Below are 26,300 nucleotides of genomic sequence, written 5' to 3' on the forward strand. Positions count from 1 at the left end.
TTAGGATGATTTTAGGATCGTAAAAGAGTGAAATCGTCTGATCGACAATCCATCTCCATCTTTGTTTGCTTTTGATTTGTAAATGTTGGCCAGTCGTTTGTACCTCACTGGATAAAAGTCAGTGATAATCAGGACGTCCATGCAATAACTTAACAGAGTACAAGAGCAAGGTCCAATGAGCCACAACATTACAAACGGCATCACAAAAAGCAAATGGGAAGTATGGGAAGAGTTGTATTCTAGGATGTCGATTTGAGTCCAGGTTAGACCTGCAGGACTTTTCAGTGGGAGTCTACATGTTCTTCCCATGTGTATGGCTGGATTTTATCCAGTTTCCTCCCCAGTTCACACACACCAATGGAGACGGCGGACATGCAAGGGCATTTACTTCATCCACTACAGGAGTACTTTGGGTTCCGTGTTTTGCTTACCAACTCCACTGCCACCAATGATTAAAACTTATCTGATATCAAACCCTGAAGTGGACCATAATAAAATCTCAGACAATGAAATTACTTTTCCATGAATTTGTGTGCTGTTGTGTTCACTGACAAGAAATAACTCATTAAATGTACATATTAATGTCACAACAATGTTCAACATGCAGTGTACAAATGCGTAGACGGAAAGAAATGTTTTTGTGGACTAAATACCGCTAAGGCAATGTGTCAGTAACAAAGTGGCCTCTCCATTTACAACATCTACACTTTACTGAACAATGTGTGTCCATTACCACTGCCACCGTTAAATAGGCTGTCACACTGAATTGTGGAAAATACCTGAACAAAATGTTTCCTTTTCTTTGCTATTGTGCTTGTGATCAATTCTCCATAGACCAGAAAATCTATATCACGATGCTTGGTTGAAGCTATTGCAGTGTATGTGGCTTTGAGTAGGGAATCCAATAACATTGTGTGTAATCATTAGCCTGTCAGGTTTTGTTACACCAAAGTAGCTGAGGGCTGGTTCACTCACTATCGCTGTTACCAAACTTGTTTAGCTGCTGGGTTAATAGTGCAAAGACAAAAGAAGTGAGATATGACGTGAGGTGATATGTTGCCTGTGCTTCTTTTTTCTCCTCTTGCATTAATCATCTTGCCATATCATTATCTATCCAATGTCTCCTCTCCCTTCCTCTCCCCATTTCTGTGGCCCTCAGTTTTCTTTACTTATTGCAAAAGAAAATGATTATAATTAATTCTCTCTGGGATAAATTGACATAATTGCAAAAGCCATAGTGAAAAAGTGAATATAATTACTGATGGAGATTATCTAGCATAAAAAAGAGCTGTAATTTGACTTCAACATGCTACCATGCTCACAACGATTATCAACGTCATCAAGTAAAATCACTTTTCATCACTTTTTACCAGTAGTTCTTTTTTGTTTGAATTTGAATAACATTTTCATGTATTAGCGTGCAAATGACTACTAAACAGATTTATAGACCTGAAAATATGACTGAGGGAAACTTTTATCAAATCATTTTACTATGAAGTGGAAAAAAACCCAAATCTGTCCTAAAATGAAATCAACATCATCAACCTGAGTGAAGATACATATGTCCGCTGAAACATTGAATTAAATAAATACTAAATATGTTTAAAGTTCACGCATTTTATGATGCAAACCAACTGCTTCATGCTCAAGTTTCTGCTGTAAAGGTTTTGTCCTCAGCACTTAGATGACTCCTGTGTAGGTTGACAATGTGACAAAAGTCTGCATTAAGAAAGGAAACATTTATGCATTCCATAGTATAGGCATGCATTTTATCAGAGCTAGAGTTGCATATTCACATGAAATATCACAATCACTTTGACTCTCTTTCAAGTCGCATTTCCCGACTTCTACACGACTTTCTCTGCTGCTGGTTTGTCATACAATCTTCCCCCCCGAGGGATCTTCATCCCACCATATTAAAAGTGGAAACGTATCCGCTCCCATTATAATTACAAACCCACTGGAGGCAAAGCTTCTTGATCTCCGCTGGATCCTTACTTGCTTTTCTTTTTCCCCTTTATTTACTCACCTCTCTCTGCCGAGAGGACAGACGCATGCTGAGCTATCAGTTCTGTTTTTCTTCCCTTTCTGTTGGGCATTCTTTGCATCTAATATCCCTGAAATTACAATAACATTTAGAGAGGCAATGAAAGCGGCGAAGGGGACGGCTTTTGAGAGAAAAAGATTGTAAAAATGGAGGGGGGTCTGCTCTGGTTTGTTTGTGAATTGTGGGATTTCTGTTCAGGGATGAGGTACAGTATGTGTTGCATATGAGAGGCTGTAAAATGCACTGAGCAGACTGGAAACGCTGGAGTCATGCCTTTGTTTACCGTCAGAGTCTGGATTAGCCATCTCTAAGCACCGCAAATCCTCCTTGAGGCCAAAGTGTTGACTCGTAACAGCACTGGGCGAAAGGCATGATGGTGGGGGAGAAATTGCTTTCTGCGGGGACAAAATGAAAACTGCTGAAAAGGAAACAACCGTCCCTGCTGTCCGATGAAAACAGGCCAGTCGAAGCCAGCGGAGTTAGCGATGGTCTCAGGGTAGAGGGTCAAAATAAGGGCAGGAGCGTGATGGCCCTGTGGCGATGTGTAACCAAGAAGGTATAGGCGGGGACTATAAGAGTAGTGTGGCTAACCAATCTCCCAGGAATATCAAAATATACGCAGGCCAACAAAGCGGTGATTAGAACAAAAACAATATGACAGTGGGGTGTCTGTTGTTGATTTTCAGAATACATTGTGTTGAGAATTGTTTCAGACTTTGTCTGCACACAATGAGCATTTCATGGAATTAAGACGCTGCACTGTAAACAATGAGGCAAAACAAAGACCGATCAACCCATTTCAAATGGATTTACATACATGTTTTTTAGACCACATCAATTCCTAAAAGGCTTGTCGGGTCAGAAAAGTTACAATTGCTTTGTAGTTTCAATGAATAAAAGAATCTTTTCAATCTGAGCACTACCAAGACTGAAAAGGTCAACTCAGTGAGCCAACTCATATGAAATGGTTTATAGGTAATGTGTATGTAAATGCAGAATAAACATGTTTACACACAGCTGACAGTGGAGAGATGATGTTAATGATGAGGGTGATCCCCTCATCCCAAAGGGGGTATAGACCCCGAGCATGCAGGTGTGTATAACTTTTAAAAACACTCTGAAAACCAACGACTGTGCGTGAAAAAAGTGGCTTCTCGCAGGCTCAGAATTGGGCTACAAAATAAGATGGTTAAATATATAAAAGAAACGCCCGGAGTCTGTTTGTAGATGTTAATGACGATGACTGAGCTCCCTGGAGATTCTGTGGTAGTGAGAACAGAAAGGAGAACTGACGTTCCCAAAAACGTATGACACGTGACAAAGCGCAACCACAACTACGACCACATTTCATGTCTGTCCTGCAGAACACTCTGATTTTGCTTCCTGTTTGTGCACAACGTGCCTTATAAAGAACCGAGCTCCTTTTTGCCTCAGGAGGTAGTAGTGGTAAAGGCAATGACAGTGGTAATGGGGCTGTTTGCTGGTGATCGTGACAACAGCAGTGAGGACAAGAATGGTGGAATAAAAAGATGCAAACACATTTGCTTGGGCTCTCAAAGAAAACTTCGGCCCTGCTGACTAAAAAAAACCCAAAACAAACATGATTGTGTGCCTTCATATCACCAGAACGGCATAAAAGGAATGCTTTGTGCAACCAGGAGCTGACAAACTGTGATGATTATCATATCTAAATCCAATCCAATTTCTTCATTCAATGCATGCAGGCACTTCAGGGAAGTCTCAACATGTCGCCAAATGGGCTGCTGGGAATTTAAGAGGTGCGTATGTAAGATGAGAGAATATCAGTGTTGTAATGGAAAATAAGAGCAAACCAGAGAAAGATTTAGTGCGAAGCCTTGTAAATACATTTATTACAGGAAGAAATAAAGAGAAATTAAATCCTGCCAAATCTCTGTTTGTAGTTCTGTGACTGTGACAGCAACACAGCGATAATAAAATTTGACTTGTGCCTCGGTTCCAGTCACACCCCAAACGTTACATTGGAAAACCAGATAGCGCCAATAAAGTCAAATCAAACGGATTGCAGAACAGCAATTAATTCCAAGGATAATGACAAGGGAAGCCATCCAAAAGTGTCTGTACCTCAATTAGTCTCTCATTGCACTGTCAATGCAGTGGATGGATAAAAGAAAAACAAATTAAGTTGCAGAGGAGGGGCGGGGTCAAAGGAGGAGATAATGCAGGAGAAAGAAAGGGGGGAATAGTGATGGGGGGGGGGGGGGGTATACGTGACGCAAGGTTGAGAGGAATGAAAGACTAAAGTTAAAAGATAGAGAAAGGAGGAGGAGGGAATGTAGAAAGTTGACTTCCTGCTTGCATAAACACTTCCCTCAAAGGAAAAGTGACAAATGGACACCAGAGAGAAAGAAGTGTCGCAGCAAATCAAATAAGAACTCCACAGTACTCACAGAGGGATGGGCCAGACAGTAGGCATAGCTTGTGTGCGTTGACTGAGCATGGTGATGTGGGTGTTGATGGTGGTGGGATACACAATGCTGAAGGCTTGAACGGGTGAAAGAGGGACCGCCCCAGTTCCCCTGACCTCCACCGCTACCACTGTTCCAACTGGAGCCGAGGCTTGGACTCATCCTTGCAGTCTTGCTGCTGTGGTAGCCCCTCACGGCTGCGCCAGGCTGGAAGGGGGAAATTGGGAACAAAGGGATGAATATTGCTGTTGTAACCGAGAAACACCCGCCGGTTTCCAGCGGGCAAGCACTGACAACTGACTGCCCGCGAAGTGACCTGCGTCGGAAGAGAAGGCAGGATGTGGTGTTGATCAAAAACCTCGATGCCAGACCATCAAGATTGTTCTCACACTTTCTTTCCATGCTCGCTCACTCTGGCCCTCCCTTTCATTCTCAGAGCGCCAGATGTTGTGAAACCCCCTTCTGTCACGGTCGAGATGTGTTCTCGCTGGAAAGGCGCTGATTGGTTTGATAAGATGCTTGGATTACAGGCTGGCAACGGGCTTCCCAGTGTGCCATTATGTGCTGGGTATCAACAGGGTCCAGGAAGCAGGGGGCTGAATCCGCTGACAGGCTGGCTTATGGCGCTCAGAGATGGGTTACCTCGGCTGTCATGGCCACTGGAGCACGGACAAAATACAAGACACACAGGGCACACGTGCTGACATGTCACACTGTCGTCTTCACAAACTATATGTATTTATAGCATTTGAATGAGGTTTTTCAGCAGCACGAGTAACTGCATCAAATAAATTCGGACTGTTTTTGCTTCCTTGTCCTTCACAATGCATAGTTTGCTCCCCACAGACAACGACATACTTCTGAAGGAGGCAGAATAATCTAAGATGTTAGACAAACCACACAGAAAGCCACATCATCACCGATATCCAAATCATGGTTTTCATTCCCAGGGTCTCTGACAACCCTCAAATAAATATAAAACCTTATTTTCCCTCCCTGATGCATTAGTAGGCATTTCCATTTACTGCCCACATTCATTACTAGAATATCTTAAAAGCCCTCTGACATTCTTTGGATGTCCATTTTGCCTGACTCACTCGTATCTCTGACATGACTCACAAGACTCATGAAAGCGGTGCTCCGATGAGTTGACTAAATGTAAATCACTAGATCTCCAGCAATCTTTTTTTATTTTTTATTTTTTTACTTTATCTACACAGGTTATCGCTCCAGGAACAGAGTGTCATATTCAAGAGAGGCTGAAAATCTCAACAAGTATAGAGAGAGGTTTACAGGTTTGTACAAAATTCACTGTATAAGCATTTATTTTATACAACAGTTGTCAGGATATGTTAACTGTGTTTAAACAGCTAATAGAGATTTAGCTGTGGCAGAGATCTTTATTTTTCAAATCGATAGAGGAGATCATTTTATTCTAATAAAATGTCATTGACCTATGGGGGTTGAGTTAGCTTCGGCGCCTGATATATTAATGTATTCAGGTGTTTTAGCAGGTTAGCTCTGTCAGCCCAGGTTAGTGGCACTGGCACCAATCCCAGCTTACTATATGGCAGGATACACCCTGGGCAAAAAGCCAGTGCATCACAGGACGAACACAGAGAGACTGATTAACCTCACATACACGTTTTTGGATTGTGGGAAGAAACCAGAGCACACGGAAACTGTCAAAATGATATTTGCATATCGAAGCCTTAGGCTCTGCCAAAAAACTGATTTCCTTACAACTTGCAGGAGATGCACCCTCCCCATCAACTGTTTGTTTAAATGGTATTATATTACACATTTCATGGGAAATGCACCATCACAAAGAAAATAGGTGGCTTGTCTTTTTCATACTGAAACACAGGTGCATTACACAGATGCAAGCGCATGCCTGCACAATCAGGGATCTGCAGAAAAAAGTCCACCGCACAATAGCAGGAAGAGCCTCTTAGTAGTCATACTGGCTGAAAAGGGGAAAGTGTATAAGAAGAGAGTCGTATAGAATACAGCTCACACACACATGCACAATGCACGCAACAATGATGTAATACATTTTACGAGAATGTGCACAGCCAGCGCGATTTGAATTCACGTACCATGTACCTCCACAAACATGACCAGATGTTACGATTTCCAGCAACAGCCATATCGATGTGTGAGATATTGGCTCATGAAATCTGGCATTTTAGAAATACCTGTGTTTAACAAGGCATCATGGGAATATTCTTTAAAAAAAAAAAAAAGTACATAGAGCTCAAATTGAGCTTTTTGATAAATCACCTGGGGAAAATTAGTCCTAGTAAAAAATTTTAAAATATAAGAGGTATAAAAAAATAAATAAAAAAAAATACTGCAATAATTTCTGAAAAATAAATAAATGATTATAGATTATATACTCTGCTCTTATTCCCTTTTTCTCCCTCAGTAAAAAAAAAAACATGAAATGTGATGCACTTTTATGAGCGTTCGCCGTGATTTGTCTTGCATGTGTGAACTGTGTGCAGAGCAGGAACAAACCACCTTGAATGAAGCACAGCTGTACATCATGAGCGAGCATTAACAGTCCTCTTTAGCCGCTGCTGAATTTTCACAGAGGTCAGGGGTCATCCCACACAGGGGTTACTGGAGCAGAGCGATGGCAACAATATAGACTCACAGCTGTGCTTAGAAAGCCTGCCAGTCCAATATTCTTCATCACTAAAGAACCGGAGGGGAGAAACGTAAGCCAAAGTTCAGCCTAATACACACAGTATATAGGATAATGACAGGTTTAGGGTTCACCTTAATAAAAAACAGGAGGAGTCCATTTCCCCCAAAGCAGGAAAAATGCATTTGCTCCGTAGAGTCTATAGCTAAAAAAGAGGCCCAGTGGTGCAATAAAGTAGAAAGCCGTGGGAAAAAAACAGACAAATACATGAAGCAACGATTTTGAATAGCTGGGTTTTCAACCACGTCAAATACAGAAACTTGCTGTAAGGTGGAAGAGGTAATACAGAAAAACAAGCTTGTATTTTTCTTGCTGTAGAACACCAAGATGCTCTTTTCTCGCAGGGCTTAAATGAAAATCTTAGTCACAGGGTCAACATTTGAGAACTGTGTGTGTGGGCAGGATATACTGTATGAACAACACATCGGCATTTAAAGCTACATCTCACTGATGCAAGTTATTGAGCGCTATAGAGATAGCACTATTATACTGCCACTGTAAAAGCCAGAGGGGGAGGATAGCCCCAGGTATGGTACATTAAGCTGCATGGCCACAGACACCACTTTAACACAACTATTCACCAGTTCATAGAGTTTAAGTGCTGCCCCAAGTCATGCAACAACCTCCACTGGCCTTATAAATGAGGATCATTCAGCCTCACAGGAGGTATTTAGAATTAATCCATTTATGCAGGGCTGTTTTGTTAAAGACACAATCCCAGGGGAGCAAAATGTCAAATGCATCTCAAGCACGTGAAAAGTATGGATGGAAAAAATGCTTTACATTTGCTGGAGTGGTATTCACCCTTTATGTCATGAAGCAGAGCTTTGCTTTAACATGAGGCTGAGCGCCGGGGGTCTTGACATTCCTTGACTAAAACGCATGATTGGTCCCCCGACTGAGATTCATGTCACAGATTTTCAGCGGCTTGTCAGCGAGCTACAGTCTGCCCCTATTTCTGCATTGAATAAAAGGATCTTGCTACGGTTACTTTTCCTCAGTTAAGGGGGGATGTTTTACATACTTGGCAAAGAGATATGTGTCTCTGCTTGCCGATTTGTTCATATGCACTGATCAGTCTGCCTTTGCACTCTCTCTTCATGATGCCTCTCAACCTGTCACGTCATCCCCATGTGGAAAAACAGCCATGAACACCTCATTGTGCAAGCTGTAAAAACAACACGGTCCACTGGAGGCCGCAGGAGAAATTAACAGTGATGTAATTTAGCATGTTTGCTACAAGGGAAATGAAGTCAGTCTGCACAGTGGTGTAGTGGTCAGCAGCCTCAAGTCGTAGCAAAAATATTCCCGGTTCAAGTCTCAGTTGGGCTTGATGGCCTTTCTGTGTAGATTTGGCGTATTCTTCCAGTGTAAATGTGGGTTTTCTCGAGTTACTCTAGTTTTCTCACAGTTCACTTCAACAAACGCACATGAGGCTAATTGGTGTTTCCAAATTCCTTGTAGGAATAAATGTATGAGAGTGTCTCATTTACCCTGTAAAGGATTCACTATTCCAGGTTGTACCTGTTGTCACCTATAATGAGCTGGGAATGACCATTAACCGTAATCTCCACTTGGACAGAAGATTGAAGGACAGCCAGTACATTACATATTAGATAAAGTTTATTGAGGAGTAGAGAGAGGACAGGAACACAACCAAACCAGGGTTGTTTCACTAAACAAAATCAAGCAGCAACTGTTTCAGGAACACGACAACAAGGTATGAGGGGTTAAGGATTAAAGATGCTCATTCTTCTCAGCAAAAAGTCTGTTTTCTATTATTTTCCACAAAGTAAAGCTTTTTGATCTTCATGAAACAATAAGCAAGACAGCTGTAGCTCAGAAATGATTTGGAAATGGCTGATTATTTCCTTTTGGCAGGAGGATGCGTTACAATCAGGGATGAAAATTTAAAGCGTGTTATCAGTTCAGCAGAGAAGAAATTGTATTTTTAAAAGTTGTCAGCTTTGATTGGTGCTTTACTTTTACACTTCAACGCAAAACAATTGTCAGTGCATTTCAGAAAGTTTCCTTTAGTTACCAGCATACATACCAATGCACCAGCACATCTGATGACAGACCCTGTGTGGAAAGAGGCTTAATATCAATAACAGGCTAACGGACGTGGTGCATGTAAGTTTTATTGTAAAAATCTGTGGGATAGAAGTGTAGAAAAGACCACAGCTGTGCAAAATGTGCAACAAAGAAATGTACATTTCACCCTCAATGCTGAACATGAAGCCACAAATATATATATATAATGACAAAGACTAATAAAATCATTCTCATAACCTAGATTCACTCATATCTTAACCGGCATGAGCAGTTTATACAGCCAGATAACTATAGGATGTTAAATATCTGATGTTATATTTGAAATTAAAACAGCCTGTATGAAAGACATAGATGTATTTCAGTAAGATCATGCGTTGCAGAGCAAATATGTACTTAGATGAAATGCAAAAGGTCAGACTTAACATTCTACAATTCAATCGTGGATCGTTGGAATGAAGGTCAAAGGTAATTAAAAAATATTTTAATCCACTACTTATGAATGGAAAACTGTTTCAGAGTCTCTGTTCCAGGGTCCCCAGAGCAGTATATGCTATTTGCATATTTGATAGGGCCTACTTTATGACTAGTGTAATTCCTGGCACAGTCTAAAGCATAGTATGGTGGTTTTTATATATATTACTCTTTAAAGTATGTCACTTTTTTTTTTTTTATGCAAAAAATGTGATTAATTGCAATTACTCATCAATATATTTAAACTGTTCAGCCATTGGTAAATTGAATGCAAAAGATATGCATTACAATTGTCAAGAAAACATGATTAGAAAATAAAATAAAACATAGCACTTAAAGCTTTATTGCCTTTCTCCACTGTAAATATCTCTTCCTGCAACATGATACTCCATAAATCAAGGGATGTGCATTATTATTGTTTTTTAATCTTCTCTTTTGCGAGGGATTAATTTGGTCAACAGACAAACATGATGGAAATACTTCAGCAGGCCAGAATATTATCAGTGTCATTTATTACTGAAAATATAACTCAGGGAAAAATAATGCTTCATCTTCAGCAAGAAGAATTAAGTAGATGCTGTGGCTCCATCAATACGCCGAGATGAACCGAGCTGTAGCAGTTCTCATGAGTCTATTTTTCTCAGTTTAAGTGATGTCCTCCCGTCTCATCCTTGAGACACATGCTTGGTCGAGGGTTTCAGGGTTTGGGCTATTGTGAATTACTGCCCACCACCCCCCCATTTCTCAGTATATATCTACATATTTGATGTTGCATTAACATTAAAGGAGTCAGATTATGCAAAATTCACTTTCTCATGGTTTTCCAATAGTAATATGCGTCCCCATACCTTCAATCACGCCCCAGAAGTGAAGAAACTCTGTCCTCTGGCTTGTTTCAATTATTAAAAAGTGTGTTGCTTTAATGAGCGAATCAGAAATCAAAACCTATATAGTGTCATCAGGGGTGTAGCCAATCCTAATCAAGGTAGACTCTCCCCCTTTGACTCTCCCACAATTAGGCAGCTCTGCTCTGGCACATGGCACCACGAGAAGAAGTATTTCCTCCTCTTCCCAAGATGGGCATGTGTGGGCGGAGACAGTCCAGCTCACACAGACACAGCAGATTCTCAATGCAGCTCCTATGATCCAATACTGAAATGGCTGAAGATCAAGGAAAAGCTGGATTTGGGGCAATAAACTTTGAACACAACATTTTTGGACCAACGAGACTCATGTGAAAGTGGCTTTCATTTATTAGCCCATGAAGCCTTTAGGGTCTGAGGACATTCAAGACCCAGAGTTGAGAAATTACACTACTTATCCAACGCAGGGCACTGGAGGTGAAGGCAAAGAACACCCTGGATCGTCCATCACACGGAAAATATAGAAATAAACAATAATAAACACACACTCAGACTGAAAGACACGTGCAATTTAAGAGTTTTGAATTAGCCACTAACACATCTTATGTCATCTCACAACGTACCTGCATGGAGAAACAGCACAACATGAAAACCCCACACAGAAACACCAACCTGGACTCAAACCAGGGACCTTCTTACTTTGAAGCGAGAGTGCTAACCACCACACTATTGTTTGGCCCATAGAGTAAAACATTAAAACATTAAATGTCAATCTAACATTTAAACTAGTCTTGTGATTTCTAGATTACACAGAAAATAGGATGCTGCTATGTCAGTCGAAACAGTTCCTGATATTTCATGAATCCAAATGGGCTCATTCTAGACAATTTATTGCTCTCAAGGAAATACTCCACCATTATATCGAAAACTCAATAGAACAAGATCAAGTTCAAGAAAAGTGTTGCATCAGGAATAGGAAGTTGTGAGTAATATATTTCCTTGTAGAATAAATTAAACTCTGCAAGGCAACAGCTTCTTTTGTGCTATATTTTTTTTTTCTGACAAGTTACTTCCTTTTATCTTGAGATTTAACCTTTATCTCAAGTTGTAAACTGCACTAAAACAAGCAGTCTTGTGCCTGTGTCTTTTCTTCTTTCTCCATGCATTAAATAGCACTGTACTGCGATTATCTGATCATCTGGGAGGCATTAGTCCCCGCAGGTATTGAGGGGTACTGCGAGGCAGAAATGGTGATTTCCCACAACACAGATCCGAATCATAATGCTCTGGTTTCCCAATGGCCTAACTGTGCTTTATCTTGGCTCCATGCTTGTTTTCAAAAGACTGGAAAGCTGCCAAAAAGGCCTGTTTCCCTCATATCGTCTTCATATTTCCATTTTACAAAAAGCCCACACAGAATATCAGCCAACCGCTGGTGTTAAACTTGTCAAAGGCCCCCACCCATTCAAAAAAATGCATCAAAAGAACAAAAATTAGGTCGCAAAACGAAAAGAGACAAAAAAATCACAACATATCTGAGCACTAAAGCATTTCTGAAGAGTCGAATGAATGATTCAAGGAAGAGAGGCTCAGGGACAAGGAATGTCACCCCAGACAGCATTAGTTAGAGGATATTGTTTTCTAGATGGCCCTCCACGCCTGCTTGCTCCGTTTGGCCAGCTATGAAAGAGACGCAGCTTTCCCGAGGCATCTCTGATGACTTGCTTCCTGAAAGCTGCATTGCGTGAAATGGCCTCCTCTGAACCAGTGGATCTCCTTTTCGCCAATCCTCATCCCCTCAGCAGAAGTCAGCTCCCTGCCACCAGACAGGTGCAGGTGACGACTGTCACTTCCTGCGAAACACGGCCGACGCAGGTACGACACGCTCTGCGGGTCACCAGTGGACTCCGCTTCTAAAGCCCCAAATTTCACCCCTGTTCACCCTCGCTCTCTCCGGTGCTCGAAGACAAAGTTCAAGCGTAACCAAGGCAACGTGGTGGCAGCACATGTGTGGGAAGCCTGACAGGTTGCAGGCTGTTCACAGTTGAAAAAGAAAAGAAATAAACGAGTGAGAAGCTACCCCAGGGGCTTTCACGATCACTTGCATCAGGGGAGGAGGCCAAAAGAGCTGGCGAGGCCAAAACCGCATCACATCGTCTCTGCTTGCGTCTCTTTCTTCCTCCTTTTCTCTTTAGTTCTTTCATTCCAAACACTCTAAGAAAACACCTCCGTGATCTAAGATGAGAGGCTGGAAGGACAGGAAGTAAATGGTAGCCAAGGCAACTGGGTCAAGGGTGAGATTACTCCTGGGATGGTTCACAACCACTTACACAAGTATTATAATACAGTACTCTCGGTGCTCCGCTGGGTTGGGGATGTGATGTGTGCCTTTAAGACTTTTTCACTAACCCTGTTTCCGTTGACTGGCGCCCCACTAAAAATTTCTGTAACCCTACCTGTTGAGAAAATCTGGTCTCGTCTCGAGAGTTAAACTAGATTCACAGTGTGACCATGGACTGTTATTTAAAATATGACATTACTTGCTGTATGTTTCAGACAGTATTCCCCTCTTGAAGAAACCTGACTTCCTACCAAATACAATCTTCTGAGGTGATGAAAGAAAGAAGGTGACGGAGAGTGAACGTGTTAAGGAGACATTCAGAGGCAAAAGAGAGGAATTAGAAGATATTTCCTTTATGAATCTTTGACGTCTGAGATTTCTGGATCACATGACCCTTCTAGACTTGGAGCTCAAAGTAAACTTCACAACATTCTGTGTCTGTTACACATCTCCTCAAATATTTTCCTTGGCCTGCCACATGTTTATGCTCTGATGAACTTTGAGCTGGCTGCTGCTGTGAAGCGGATGTAGAGCCTTTAATTTGCATCTTGAAATCCTATGGGAAGCAAATGGGAGGGAAAAAAAGCCGGTCGATCATCAACCCAAAAGAGGTGTCCTGATTATGATAAACTTCACACAAATGAGAAAAGTATGCGCCTGTCATCAACCTTCTGCAACCAGTCAGTGTGACACTATGGTTGGTGTGATAGAAAAAAATGGGGTTCTTTAAGGAGAGAGACCAAAATGTTAAAGTGAAAACCGCTAAAACTTGATTGCCATGGGAGTGGATGAAAACAACTTCCAGAGTGCAACTTTTCGAAAGTACTCCACATGCGCATACAGTGCAATCAATAGTTGTTCTGCACATGTGCAAGGAGACACACTACAGTAAAAAGTGAGGATTCCAGAGAGTTTGGCTTATCATTCTGGAATTTAACCGTGCATCGCCAATCAATTCTACCATCATGAAGAGACTCATGCAGAGACACATTCTTTAACATACGTCTGATATTGAGAGGGCCTATACAATGACCGTTTAAAGCAGCTTTGCTTGCCTTTGTCAATGTGAAGCTAAAATTGTGCCTTTTCCAGTCGTACGTCACAGAAGAAAGACACCAAACACTTCTTCAAGAAATCAGTTGATTATTATTTCTAATGAAATTTAAGTTATACACATCATGTTGACGCGGCACCAGCGTCTGAAACCAAACATGTACACACATATATATATATATATATATATATATATATGTCAGCTTCATGTCGTAACTTTCAAAGCACCAAACTACTTAACAAATTTTATTGAAAATAGTTTGGAACTTTGAAATATAATTCCAACAAGAGCAAACAAGAGATTTCTGACCTCCGCCAAGGGGAGACATGGACACAGGGAAATGACACATTCCACATTCAGATCAACTGCCTTTATTCATTTATGTAGTTTGTTGATCACATGATTTTATCTCATAATTTGAAAGAACACAAGATAAGACAATATATTACAAAATGAAAATGTTGAATTTTAACAATTATTTTGATACGGATCACCAACAAAAATTTTATAGGTTCTTCTTTTGAACAAAATGCACCTCTGTACCAATTTTCATGAAGATCCGTCTCGTTAACAGACAAACAAACAAACTCGGGAGATTTTTAACCTCCTTGGCGGACGTTCAGTCAGACAGTGACAGATAAGTAACAGAAACCATCCATAAGGGTGTGAGGGTGGGGGTCTGCTGCACCACAGGGGGCTGATTGGACAATTTGATTAATGGCCAAATTGCAAAAATCTTGTCAATACTATTAAAACAGTCAGGAAAAGTACATTCGAACATTTATAAACAACCCCTGAAAGCTTATGCTCCTCGCCACCATTGAGCCAAGGCACAGAGAAGGATACAGTCTGGACTATAGACAGATTCACTTTGTATTCACATTAACATTTTTGATAATAAACCTAAAATGTCAACAAACACGTATCACAGCTGATGCCAACAAAAATCTGTTGTGAGAAGATACCGTTTCAGGACTTTCCACATCCTGTGTTTGGTCATTTTGGACATCATTTGCCCATTAAGCCATACCAGAGGTTAATAGAAAGCTTGACATTTGTTTGGTGAGCACCAGAATTTAAACAGTTTCACAAATGAATTACAATAACTTAGCAATCTCAATGAGTTGTGAACTAAATGCCCAAACGGTCTCTCTGAACATAAATCCTCAAGTAGAGCATTAAATTGAACCAGATAGAGGTGATTATATATCTACTAGATTTATGTCTCAACTTTTTAAATGAGCAAAACTGAAAACTAAATACTCCGACTGACCCTGAAACATATAAAATGCCAAATATACATTTTGAATTACAGGAATCCAGGATGTAGAGCACAATAATTCAACACTGTAACAACAGCATGGCGACAGGCTGTTAATGTCTGCTGCTGAACAATGATTACAGCTGTTTACCCACTGGGGCAGCCGAGCTGTGTCTGAGTGAATCACACCTCCAGACAAATGCTTTCACACTGACATTTTAGTCCTCGTCTTATGTATGCTTTTTATACACCCACTTCTCTGGCTCCATCACTTTGTTTGTTCGCCTCTCTCTCTCTCTCCCTCCCTATCTCTCTCCCTCTCTCCCTGCAACTTTCTCCCTCCTTCCATCACTCTATAAACTGTGGGGATGATGGATGCCTCTGATTGCCTGAGGGCTGTGAGTCCTGCACACTAAATCGGAGTGCTGTATTGAGCTCTGTGCCATTAAAACTCCTACACAATGCAGGAATAGCCATGCATGATCACTAAGTAAGCTGAAATCTGTATTGTCAAAAAAGCTTGAAAAACAATTGTTCTGAAAGCTTTTAACAGACATTTTTTGGGCACGAGGTATGTATGATAACACATAATTGATGCATTCATTTATAGTGCAAATCATAAAAAATGTTTTGGGGGAAAATGTGTTGTCTTTTGGGTGCATATTATTTGTATTCTGTATAAAATTTCCAATATGATAGAGCAATGTTTCAAATGTATGTTTTTAAAAGATTCCCTCCACTGGGAATAACCAACCAATGTACCATAAGCACAGTAACTTCAACTGGAAAACATCAGGTGTATTTAAAGTACAACTTAAATTTATTTAAAAAAACCATTTGCAACTAAGGTCAACAGGTAAAAATAAATATCTAGTATTGTGTTCGTAAAATAATCTGTAATAGTGAAAATCAGTGGCAAATGTGGCTAAAACACCCTTATATTCATTCTTTGTTGATATTTCATTCTTATACACAGCATACTCATTGGATTATTGATCCCAGCCCTGTCTGCAGTTGTGCTTCTATATTCCAGCAGGTAAACTGTGCAAAATGACAGCCAGATGAGTGGTAGAACCACACATATCAATAGGTGTTTGTGGCTTGGCTGTGTTTGTGTCACTGACACAACAGAGTGAGAAAACTGGGAGAGGAGAGGGGAAGTAAGATGAGAGGGGATGAGCGAGACTTCCAGGTGACGTCGAGTCTTCCATGGCTGACGGCCCGTCTGTCAGCGGCTGAGTCTGACCGAAGGGCCGAGACATAAAGTGGGAAAGAAAAAGCAAAGTTGACAAGAAGAAAGAAGGCAAAGAAATGTTTTGTCTTCTGAAAGGTCCAGTGAGATGGACAGCGAGGAGGACCTTGCGTCGTAACTTCTTTTCCCCGCCTCCTTCTTCTGCAGTGTCCTTGGCTCTGTGTTCCCTCCAGATGGGCCTCGGATGCTGCAGCACCTCTCAGGATGACATGGGTCCCAGCTGCCTACTGCTGCTGCTGCTGCTGCTATTTCTAGGCCCGCACCCCCTTCCACCTCAAAGAAACCTGATACCACCTTCAAACCCACATCTGTCAGCCATCACAGACCGTACCGTGCATGTGAAGTGCAGGTACAAAGAAAAAAAGCATGTTTATCTTTGTTGAAGGTAAATGAAAAGCTGCCAAAGCAGCTCTTAAGTGTAACAACTCTACTTTCACAGAGTACAAGACATCTGTCAAACTTGTTTTTTTTTTTTTACTTTCCAACCAACAAAATCACAGTCATGCAGACACACACAGAAGTGTGAGCCAAAAGATATAAAACACTATACTCCTCTGTACAGTTCCTCCTTTCTCCTCTCATGCTCAAAACCTGCTTTCTGTTTTGTTGTCTTCGTCAGATCCCTGTGGTGGCTGGAAATGAAGAATTAAGACGAGAGCGCAGGAAAACAAACCAAGTTGCAACCAAGTCTGCGAACACTGCAGTCCTCCAATAACAACACTTCTTGATAAAAGTCTATTTTCTCTGCACACTGTCTCCACATGATGTTATCATTTTTCTTTAAATTCAATAAAGTCCTCTCTCTCCGCTCAGATGAAAACTGTATAGTTTTGAGATGAGCACACAGTTTTGTGCAAGTTTCCCATATGAGGCCGCCTTCTGCAATATGACTTGCTGAAGTGCAGAGAATGTACTGCTGTGAGGCGCCGTTATGAACACAGATCATTATTAAACCTTGGGCTTTGTTTTGATTTCCATGAGAGAAGAACAGACAATTATCTGCTGAATAAAGAAGACCACATTTCCCCCCAGTTTGGAGCTAAAACCAACTTTTATTAGCATCCTCCTCCAATCTTCACACGTCTTTGCTCCTCTGCAGCCTTGGGTAAGGACCAGGTAAGTAACCTTAAGGCCAGGTACACAAAACACTCAAGATACGATGCCCCAAAAGGATCACTAAGAACATGAAAAGGCCAGTGTTATTCTTGTGAATACAAGAATTTGTGACATTTTCACAAAATGCAGTGGACCTGCGAATGAATCCCTCTTTTGTGTTTTAAAAACTGAAAAGCAAACCAAGTGTTTACCCTCTTTTCAGTGAAGTTCATCGTCAAATGAAAAGTGCACATAGGGCTCCTTCATACATCGTGGCAATGAACACATTTAAAGTGAAGTATCATTTCATAATGCGTCACATGCTATTCTCCATCTCCTTCACGACTATCTCTCCATCTCACTTACCCAACCTATGAATGACGGGAGTGGGGGGCTGCTGTGGAAAACAGAGTGATCCTGCCACTCTGTACCCCAGCGGAGCGTAACAGGGTACACATGTAGAGTCATGACCACATTCCAGCTCTCCTCCAGACCGCTGACACAGGGACAAGTCAGAACAGTGGCTCTTTGCCCCTTGAGAAGGCTTGACAGCTACACTGTCACTGTTTTGAAAGGACTGTACAGCGATATGATTGCGTCAACACTTGTCAGGCAGTGTGTCTTTTTACGTGTGTTCTGTCATTTATGGGGGAAGTGAGAGAACATTATTTCTCTTGTTAATGTCTGCAGTGAAAAGGAAGATGGGCTGTTTGGATGCGCAGGTAGAGAGTTAATCATTCACATCAAGATACTTCTGCATGAAAACAGAGCCGTGTGGAGACCTGAAACTTGGATGTTCATACTTAAATTGTCTCTCTACCACCAAGGTCCACACTAATACTTCACACAGACACTATAGAAACCAACTAAAGATGCATTTAAAAACCCACAAGCACTGTTGTGAATATGCAGCTGTGGCACTTGAACCTCTGCGCATTCAGTAATTAAGTGAATGAAGTGCAGACACTCGTGCTCCTGCCCTTCAGTGAGGTAGTTGAAAGTGAGGATTTTCTGCTTACTGACAGCTCTCCGTACCGAGCATATCGCTGTCACACTCGCATGAGAACATGGACCAATGGAACAGCAGATGACAGGATGCTGAGCACATCACAACAGCTTCAAACACGAGTCACAGGACACCAGAGGATAAATAGGAGGCAGAACGTCAAGAGACATGCACACACACTGCACTTTCTGCTCAGGGCACACAAACACAGACGCCCACCCACTAGTGGCTCAGCATTATGGGTAGCTGAATAAGGCGTAAACAACATTGATGGCTCATCCACTTGCTACTGAGGTTATTTGCAAAATTGATAGATTCTCAATCTGGCCATCTAGCTTGGTTCTTCAGACTTCGGTCACATAATCCACCAAACAAGACAAAACAGTAGAGAAAAGCCGTTAGACATTGGTAGAGATGATTTGGCAACTTTTTCATCGGTGATACTCTGATGTTCCTCTGAAACATGGAGCCGTTTGAAAGACAAATCACCAAGGCTTCCAATGGTCCAAGATTTTTTTGTTGCCAAGAGGTATTGTCACGACAAAGAAGCAACCTACGAAAAAACCCTGAAAAATTGAGCTCCAAACAGAGGCGCGTCAGTTCAATGCAACGTCCTCGTAAAACAAAGATGTTTTACAGTGTTTACTGCCTGCAGAGTGCAATCACCACTGAAGAAGAGGATGGTAGCCATCTTTTAGACTGCTGGAAAAAATCCATGCCAGACTATTTATCTGGCAGCTGTTTATTGACAACGATGACAGACGTCTCATGGAGCTTTAACTCAAATGTACTTACTGAATGTATTACAATATTACAATAGAGAAATTTACCCTAATTGAAAGACTACAACTTTAAAATGGAAAATCATTGACCTTCCCAATGGTGGAAATTGTAGAATGTATGCTGCAGTGTCCAGCTTTGGTTTTAAAATATAATGTAAATACATTCTGAGATGGTGTGAGCTATACAGAATAACAGTAAGACTAAAATCACAGCAAATATGTTGTTAATTTCAACAGCAACAGTGGAAACTTTTTCACAGTGTTTATCAGTGCTTTTGAAACCCAAACCAACAGTACTGCAGAAATAATAACTTGCTTTTTTTTTGTCATAATACCCATGCCCTGGGAATAACACCATCAACTCTACTTGTTAGACAAAGCCAGTGAAGTAGCAGCTTGTTTGGCTTCACAAATATTTATATATTAGATATGTGCAGGACAAATGCCCTTGTGAAGATTATTCATCATCATCATGGTGCAATTTGTTTTGATTCTGGTGTAAGGCGCCTTTGAATACTCTCAAGTGAAAAATTCATAATCCCTTCACTTTTTAGATTTTGTAGTAATTCTCACACACACAACTTAAATCTTAGTCAAATTCCAGCTCAGTACATTGTGTCCCGCAGTAATAAAGGAAAGTTGACCGATTGAGTGTACGTCACACGAGGTGCAGAAAAAGAATGCTGTGTCAACCAGCAAACATCTCTCTGCTCCTGTCATCATTTCTCAGGAGCCAAATGATTTGGTGCACACTGAAGTGTTCACCAACATCCAGCAAATAGCCAAACCAACAATAAATCAGAAAGCGGCAGCAAGGTTACACCCAGGATGACTGAGTCAGCTCAAGAAACTTCATGATTCAAACTCATCTGAGCTATCAATCTCTTTATTTTTGTCACCAAAAAACCCCCCCAGCTGCAGTAGCTTCTGAATCCAGCCTACACGTCTCCTCTCAGTTCAGAAGATTTAATGAAACTATCATTACGGGTTTTTGTTTATGTTTGGTGGCCGAAGATTTCATCGGCAGGATGCTTTCCCCTGCACTACGCAACGCACATCTTCGCAGTGCTGCATGTGTCCTTTGGGGAGGAGAGAGGCCGCGCAGGCAACTGCAGATGGAGGATCAGAGTTTCCACATGAGCCGCACCCTTTTTAATATGTCCTCTGAAGCTGTAAACCAGTGGAGTATTCCACCAGAGTGAATTCAGTTCGTCAGATCACACACATGTAGCATGGATATACTTTTGACAGCCAAAGTGCGTGTGCACGTGTGCAGGGCCCCCATGTGCTGCCACGCAGCTTTTTCCATCTCGCCTCATCATTCAAATAAGGCCTCTTTCTGCACATCCTGTCTCTCAGGCAGATGAATGAGCGTGATTTCTTTTGACAGCTCGAGTATGGAAATGAAGCCACAGGCTAAGAGAGGTGACATGATACAGACAACAAAGTCAAGCGCAGAGTCGGGGAGAACAAGGAGCCCCTAAAGTGAGATCCAAAAACGGGACTTTCACTGGGGATAATCTGTCAAAGGACATAACGGAACCAAAGTGACACAAGTAAGCCTCAGAAACACTCAGACAAAACAGATGACGACGTGTTACAGGGATACATGGAGCTTGCGTTTGGATACACATGCTGACACAAAAACTAACAAAAAGTAACACAAGCTCCAGTGTTTTTCTTACATTATTTGGATGACTTCAGGGACATTGCAAAGTCTGCTTGCCGCTTCCAAAGAGGTCAGCACTGGTTAACTGAGAAAGCAGTTGAGGCACATCAGAAGAAAAAATAAAAAATAAATGTACCGAGTTCTTTCTACTGTGGAATTTGAACCTTTGAGACCAAATCACCTAAACACAGCGAGAGTGTGTATTACCTTGCAGCATGGATGGTTTCTACCTTGCACGTCCACTAACAAGCCATTTATCAGAGCAACACTCTCACAAGTTAGGCAACATGAGATGGCCCACAGCATGGAGCTCCTCCTGAAGGCCAAAGGTCTCCGAGGACTCGACTGCATTCGGCAGTTGGGAAAAGGTAAAGGTCACAACATGAGGTAACCTGAGACGTGCATCTAATCTTGCCTGCATAAATGAAGGAATCCATGACCTCTACCACACAATGGAAAAAAGAACTCGGGCAACAAAGACAGTGGCCGAAAAAAAAAAAAATAAATCATGAATCATTCAAGACAATACTAGCAAAAGTGTTGGGTCTCCTTAAGGACATGGAAGAGGTTTATTTTAATCACATCAATTCTAGATTTAAATAAGATCAAACACAAACTTAACATATGTTAATCTCAACGAGTTGTGATTTTTAGGAGGCTCTGCACGTCTTACAGTTTCTCACTAGAAGACATTTGGGATTTCAACTGCAGCGAGGACCCATAAGGCCTTAGAAAAACCAGCAGGTATCAAGCAAACAGAAGCAGAGTTGAAGTGAAGGACAGCTGTATTGGTTATAGCTGGGAACATTAGCCTCCCATTCAGCTCCGAAACCTCCTACTGGTTGAGCGGGATGACTAAGGACGACAGGGATGCCTAATGTGACTTTCATTAACGATACGCTACAGGCTAGAGGCTGACGCAGGCCAGGCTCAAATTGAAAAGTGCTGAAGCATAACTGTGTCGGATGCCCAGTTTCCTAGCCCCATAGTCTGACTGATTGAATTCCTGCCTCGCCCACAGGAAGAATTCCTAAGCGTCACTTATTCCAATATCAAGTGGGTGGGTTTGTTAACTTTCCGTTAACTTGCCAATAAGAGACATAGGTCACAGTGAAAATAGCACAAATCTACAAAGGCTGAAGGAAATACTGTCATTCCAAACCCAAAGAGACTCTAAATAGCAACATGTTTGACGAATAACAATTGATTTTATGAAGCGCATGTTACAAATTACACTGAGATACGACAGGTGCTTTAAATACGGCCAGGCTTTTGTCTCTGTTTTGAGAATTTTTACATGGTGCTCAAGATAATTGAGAATGCCCCCTCAAGATTCTGAAGTATGAGTATGAGTAAGACCTTTGTTGAGGAAGCTGCTGTGCTATGAGGAGAAAGCAGATCTGAGGGCAACTGAGAGATTCAGTACATTGCAACACTAATCATGGAAACACATAGTGATGCTCCACAGCACATTAAACAGGAGAACCTCAGGCAAAACAACATTAACCACATCAATGACCAAATACCAAAACTAATGTACCATCATTTCGTCAACCCAGTTGCCACGTTTGCCTTCCACACAAACACAAATTCTACAACAAAAGCAAAGATTCCAGATTATAGAAATATAAGAGTGTAAAGTTCATAAATGCTCTCTCTCTCTCTCTCTCTCTCTTAAATAGGCATTAATGATCACCCACTGATCCATGTTAGAGCACCGGGAGGCTGGTGCCAATCTCAGCTGATATTATAAGACAGATTATAGCCTTGACATACATGCTTATATATATTATACACATACACCTACTGTCTTCAAATATATTATGATCATACTGCACACTTATATGCATGTCATGAATTTATAGGCCCAATTATCACTGCTTTCTCATCATTTCACAAAGGGGCCGAACTACCTGCTGAGTTCTATAGCTGCTCACACATCCAGTGGAGTGACGGGTCAGCAAGCTGAGATATTAAGACCTGATGCGCTCCCGTGCAGCACTCAAGAGCTAAAGAAAACGCTTTTGGAACATGCCACGACAGGATGATCTGAGGTGTCAGGCTGTAGGGGAGAACTGCAGCTGCTAATTAGAGGTAGATATCTAATATGAAAGACTCTCCAGCATGGAGGGCCTTGTTAGCCAATAGTCAAACCTGAGTGCTCCGGCTGAGGGCTTGGCTGGCTGCTGCGGGGCCGTCTTCCTCCACTGACATCGATAGGGGCTTCACGGGAGGGAGAGGAAACAATGGTGTTGACAAGCAGTATCAGGCCGAGCAGCATGAAGGCAGGGCCAAACGATTCCATTTCCCAGCCAATTCCATTATCAGGACACACAGACTTTACTAATGCCTGAAAACAAACAATACACAAGCATCCTTCTAATTAAGCCCTTGAGTAGCGCTGCTTAGTGCACCGGCATATCTATGTTGGATGCCTGCAAACAGCCTGATTGGATTCATCAGCACTTTTAATGTGCTCCTGTTTTCTCCCATGGGCCTCTAAAAGACTACCGGCTGAATTCAATGGCCCGTCCAATACATTGCATGTTTAAAGCCCTGAGAGGCAGATTGGAGTATTGAGGCTGTCAGTTATTTCTTCGGGAATACACAATCTGTCAACAGCTCATGCTGTCAACAATGCAGACAAGGGAGTACACAAGCATGTCCAAAATAATCATATCTATGTATTTAAAATGTATGCAATTTTGATCATAATTACATGTGTCTGACCTCAGCATTATGCTCTTTGTTTGAATCTATTCACTATAATAATTATTATCTCTTTGGCGTGAGTAACATTCCTCAACACACAATCAGACTAAATAAACCCATAGAATGACAACATGTACATGATGATTGATAGATTGAGGGTGCTTTGAAACCTGGAGTTGGGTTTAGATAGTTCACAATTAATCACTGCCATGTAACATTCAGATTAACGGGCTTCAAGCACTCCTTTTGAAGCACAAGTAGCACTTAACCAGTTATCTCTACACGTCTTACAGAGAGCTCTCAAAAAAATAACTGCTGCTGAGAAATATCAGTCGAGAGTGAGACTCGGTTTCATTTTGTGATTGATGATGGCCATGTGGAACAGGGGGGTGGCTCACCGTGAAGGGACTTTCACTTGCATTTTGAAAAGGAACTGCAACCTGCATCTCTTATAGCCACTGTTCATTGTGCATCATACAATGGTAAACAGTGTTAATGGAAAAAGTAAATATCTACAAAACAATGCATTACTATATGAAACACATGATCCACATGGACTTTGACAGTGTGAAACTGCATCCCTGTGATTTAAAGATAATCCACTCACAATGACAAGCCCTGTTGAAGAAGATTCCGCAGTTTGCGACTTTAAACTTTCACACATCAAGGTTTGATGACTTCTTATATAATCCACTGTGTTATCTCCTTGATTAAATTATGCACAAGCAACATCAGGCTGCTGAATAACCTTTCAATCATCACTACCTCAGCGGCACAAGAGCTCAAATTATTAAGAGGAGAAAAGTCCACAACTCTAGATAGCGATGTCTGAGGGGGTTTTAAGAAGAAAAACTGTCAATGTAGTAAAAATCTGCCATTAAATTGATGTGCCAACACCATAAAATGGCTACATTAAATTGCATTAAAGTATTAATTTGTGAGAACCACTGAAGTAAAAGGAAGCAACAGCATTTCAAGCTGTGAGTAACATAATTCTGACATAATGGAGACTAAGATAGAAACAGCACCAAGTCCTGCTTTCATGGTATTCTCAAGAGGTTAAAAATGAGAGAAACGCGTTATCATTCAACAGAGGCTTTCTGTGTTTTCCCGAAGATAAAGATGTTAATGACCAAAGGCCGAGGAAGGCTGAAGGGCAAGGGGGAGAGATAAACAGAGGGAGTGAAATAACCTAAAAATGGTCATTTAGTGGATGGCTTTAAAGTGAAGTGGACCCACAATACCCTGAGGTGATCAAAATTAATTAAATGTTGCACGGCAGCACACATTCATACAGTCTGCTCTCCTTTCAAATGAAGCACATTAATGAGCTGAAAACTAAGAACTCTCTTCTTTGCTTTTATTTTCAAGATAAACGTTCTTTTTAACACACCATTGGATGAGACAGAGTGGGAAACACTGGACTGAAGACTCATATATGACCTACTTACAATCCTGCTCAGTCAGTTGTGGACCTACACTCTTTTAATTCAGTTTGCACCACAGCTTGAACCGACTGAAGGACTCTTGATTTTAATTACGTTCATGTTTGCATCATATTGTGTTAAATATGGCTGCACAATGGCCTCTCAGGGGGTCCCGAGTTTGAATCTTGATCGGAGTTGGAGGCCTTTCTGTGTGGAGTTTGCATGTTGTCCTTGTGCATCGCTCCAAAACCATGAGGTGAATAAAAGGATAAGGACGGTAGATGGATGTATTATATATGTGAAATTATCCATGTGTATTTCATGCAGTGTTTAATTATTCAACACTGTCATTTGCTGTCAATACAACATGATGAATTACTGGTGAATCATAAATCACAACAGTTTGAACATTAGACCGCGTATGGCCCATGCAGCGTCAGAATCACTGGGGCTGTTAAAGCAAGACCTCCATTATTCATTTCAAGCCAAGTTTCTCAAAGTACCATTGACCCTCGTCAAGTCTTTCAACTTCTGTAATCTTTTTCTTAAGTACAATGAGGAAGCCTCCACTTGTACTTTATCAAGGTTTGTCCTCAATTTCAACGACACTCTTCAGTGCATCTCTGCAGAAAAGGGCAGAGGAGAAGAGTGCAGTCTTTCACTGTATAGCAATCATTCAGAGGAAGTGCAACACCGACTAGCTCTATTTTACATAAACTGTGGATAGTCGTCATCAACTTCCAGTAAAGGTTTGGACTTAGTAACAAAGAGCCATATTTAATATCCATCTGAATGGGGGGGGGGGGGACAACCATATAACTACAGTGCAGTCAGTGAAATGTGGGAAGAATATCGTTTTTCCTTAAATTTATTTTTCTTTAATGAAGGGAACCTCTATTCAATCACATTTCACTCTCTTGTTCATTTTCCTTCTGTCAAGCTGTTAAGTAAAACACTACCGCCTTAAATATAGAATAACTCTTAGTATAATAGAAGAATATGATATTTTATGGCAACACCTAATATGAAAAAGAAGCTGACCAAATCCCATATCTTTGAAAGATCTCAGACTATTATGGTATGGTGCATTGAAAGGTTTTTGTGAAGC

At 41.2% G+C, this 26,300-nt stretch overlaps 1 protein-coding gene across 3 annotated transcripts in view; it reads right to left on the minus strand.

Moving 5' to 3' along the window:
* Positions 1 to 26,300, minus strand: part of LOC308122773 (RNA-binding motif, single-stranded-interacting protein 3) — a 291,407-nt gene that overhangs the window by 223,923 nt on the left and 41,184 nt on the right. The window contains exons 3-4 of one of the 3 annotated variants that reach the window (XM_080484833.1): positions 23,208 to 23,276; positions 4,477 to 4,701 (exon numbers count right to left, since the gene is read on the minus strand). The exons of 1 other annotated variant lie outside the window; for it this stretch is intronic. In XM_080484833.1, coding sequence (XP_080340959.1) covers positions 4,477 to 4,701; positions 23,208 to 23,276 — 294 coding nt within the window. The remainder of the gene's footprint in view (positions 1 to 4,476; positions 4,702 to 23,207; positions 23,277 to 26,300) is intronic. One more of the 3 variants, XM_080484834.1, reaches the window with a different exon arrangement.

Source organism: Lipophrys pholis (assembly GCF_963383615.2).
Source record: "Lipophrys pholis genome assembly, chromosome: 17".
NCBI classification, from domain to species: Eukaryota; Metazoa; Chordata; class Actinopteri; order Blenniiformes; family Blenniidae; genus Lipophrys; species Lipophrys pholis.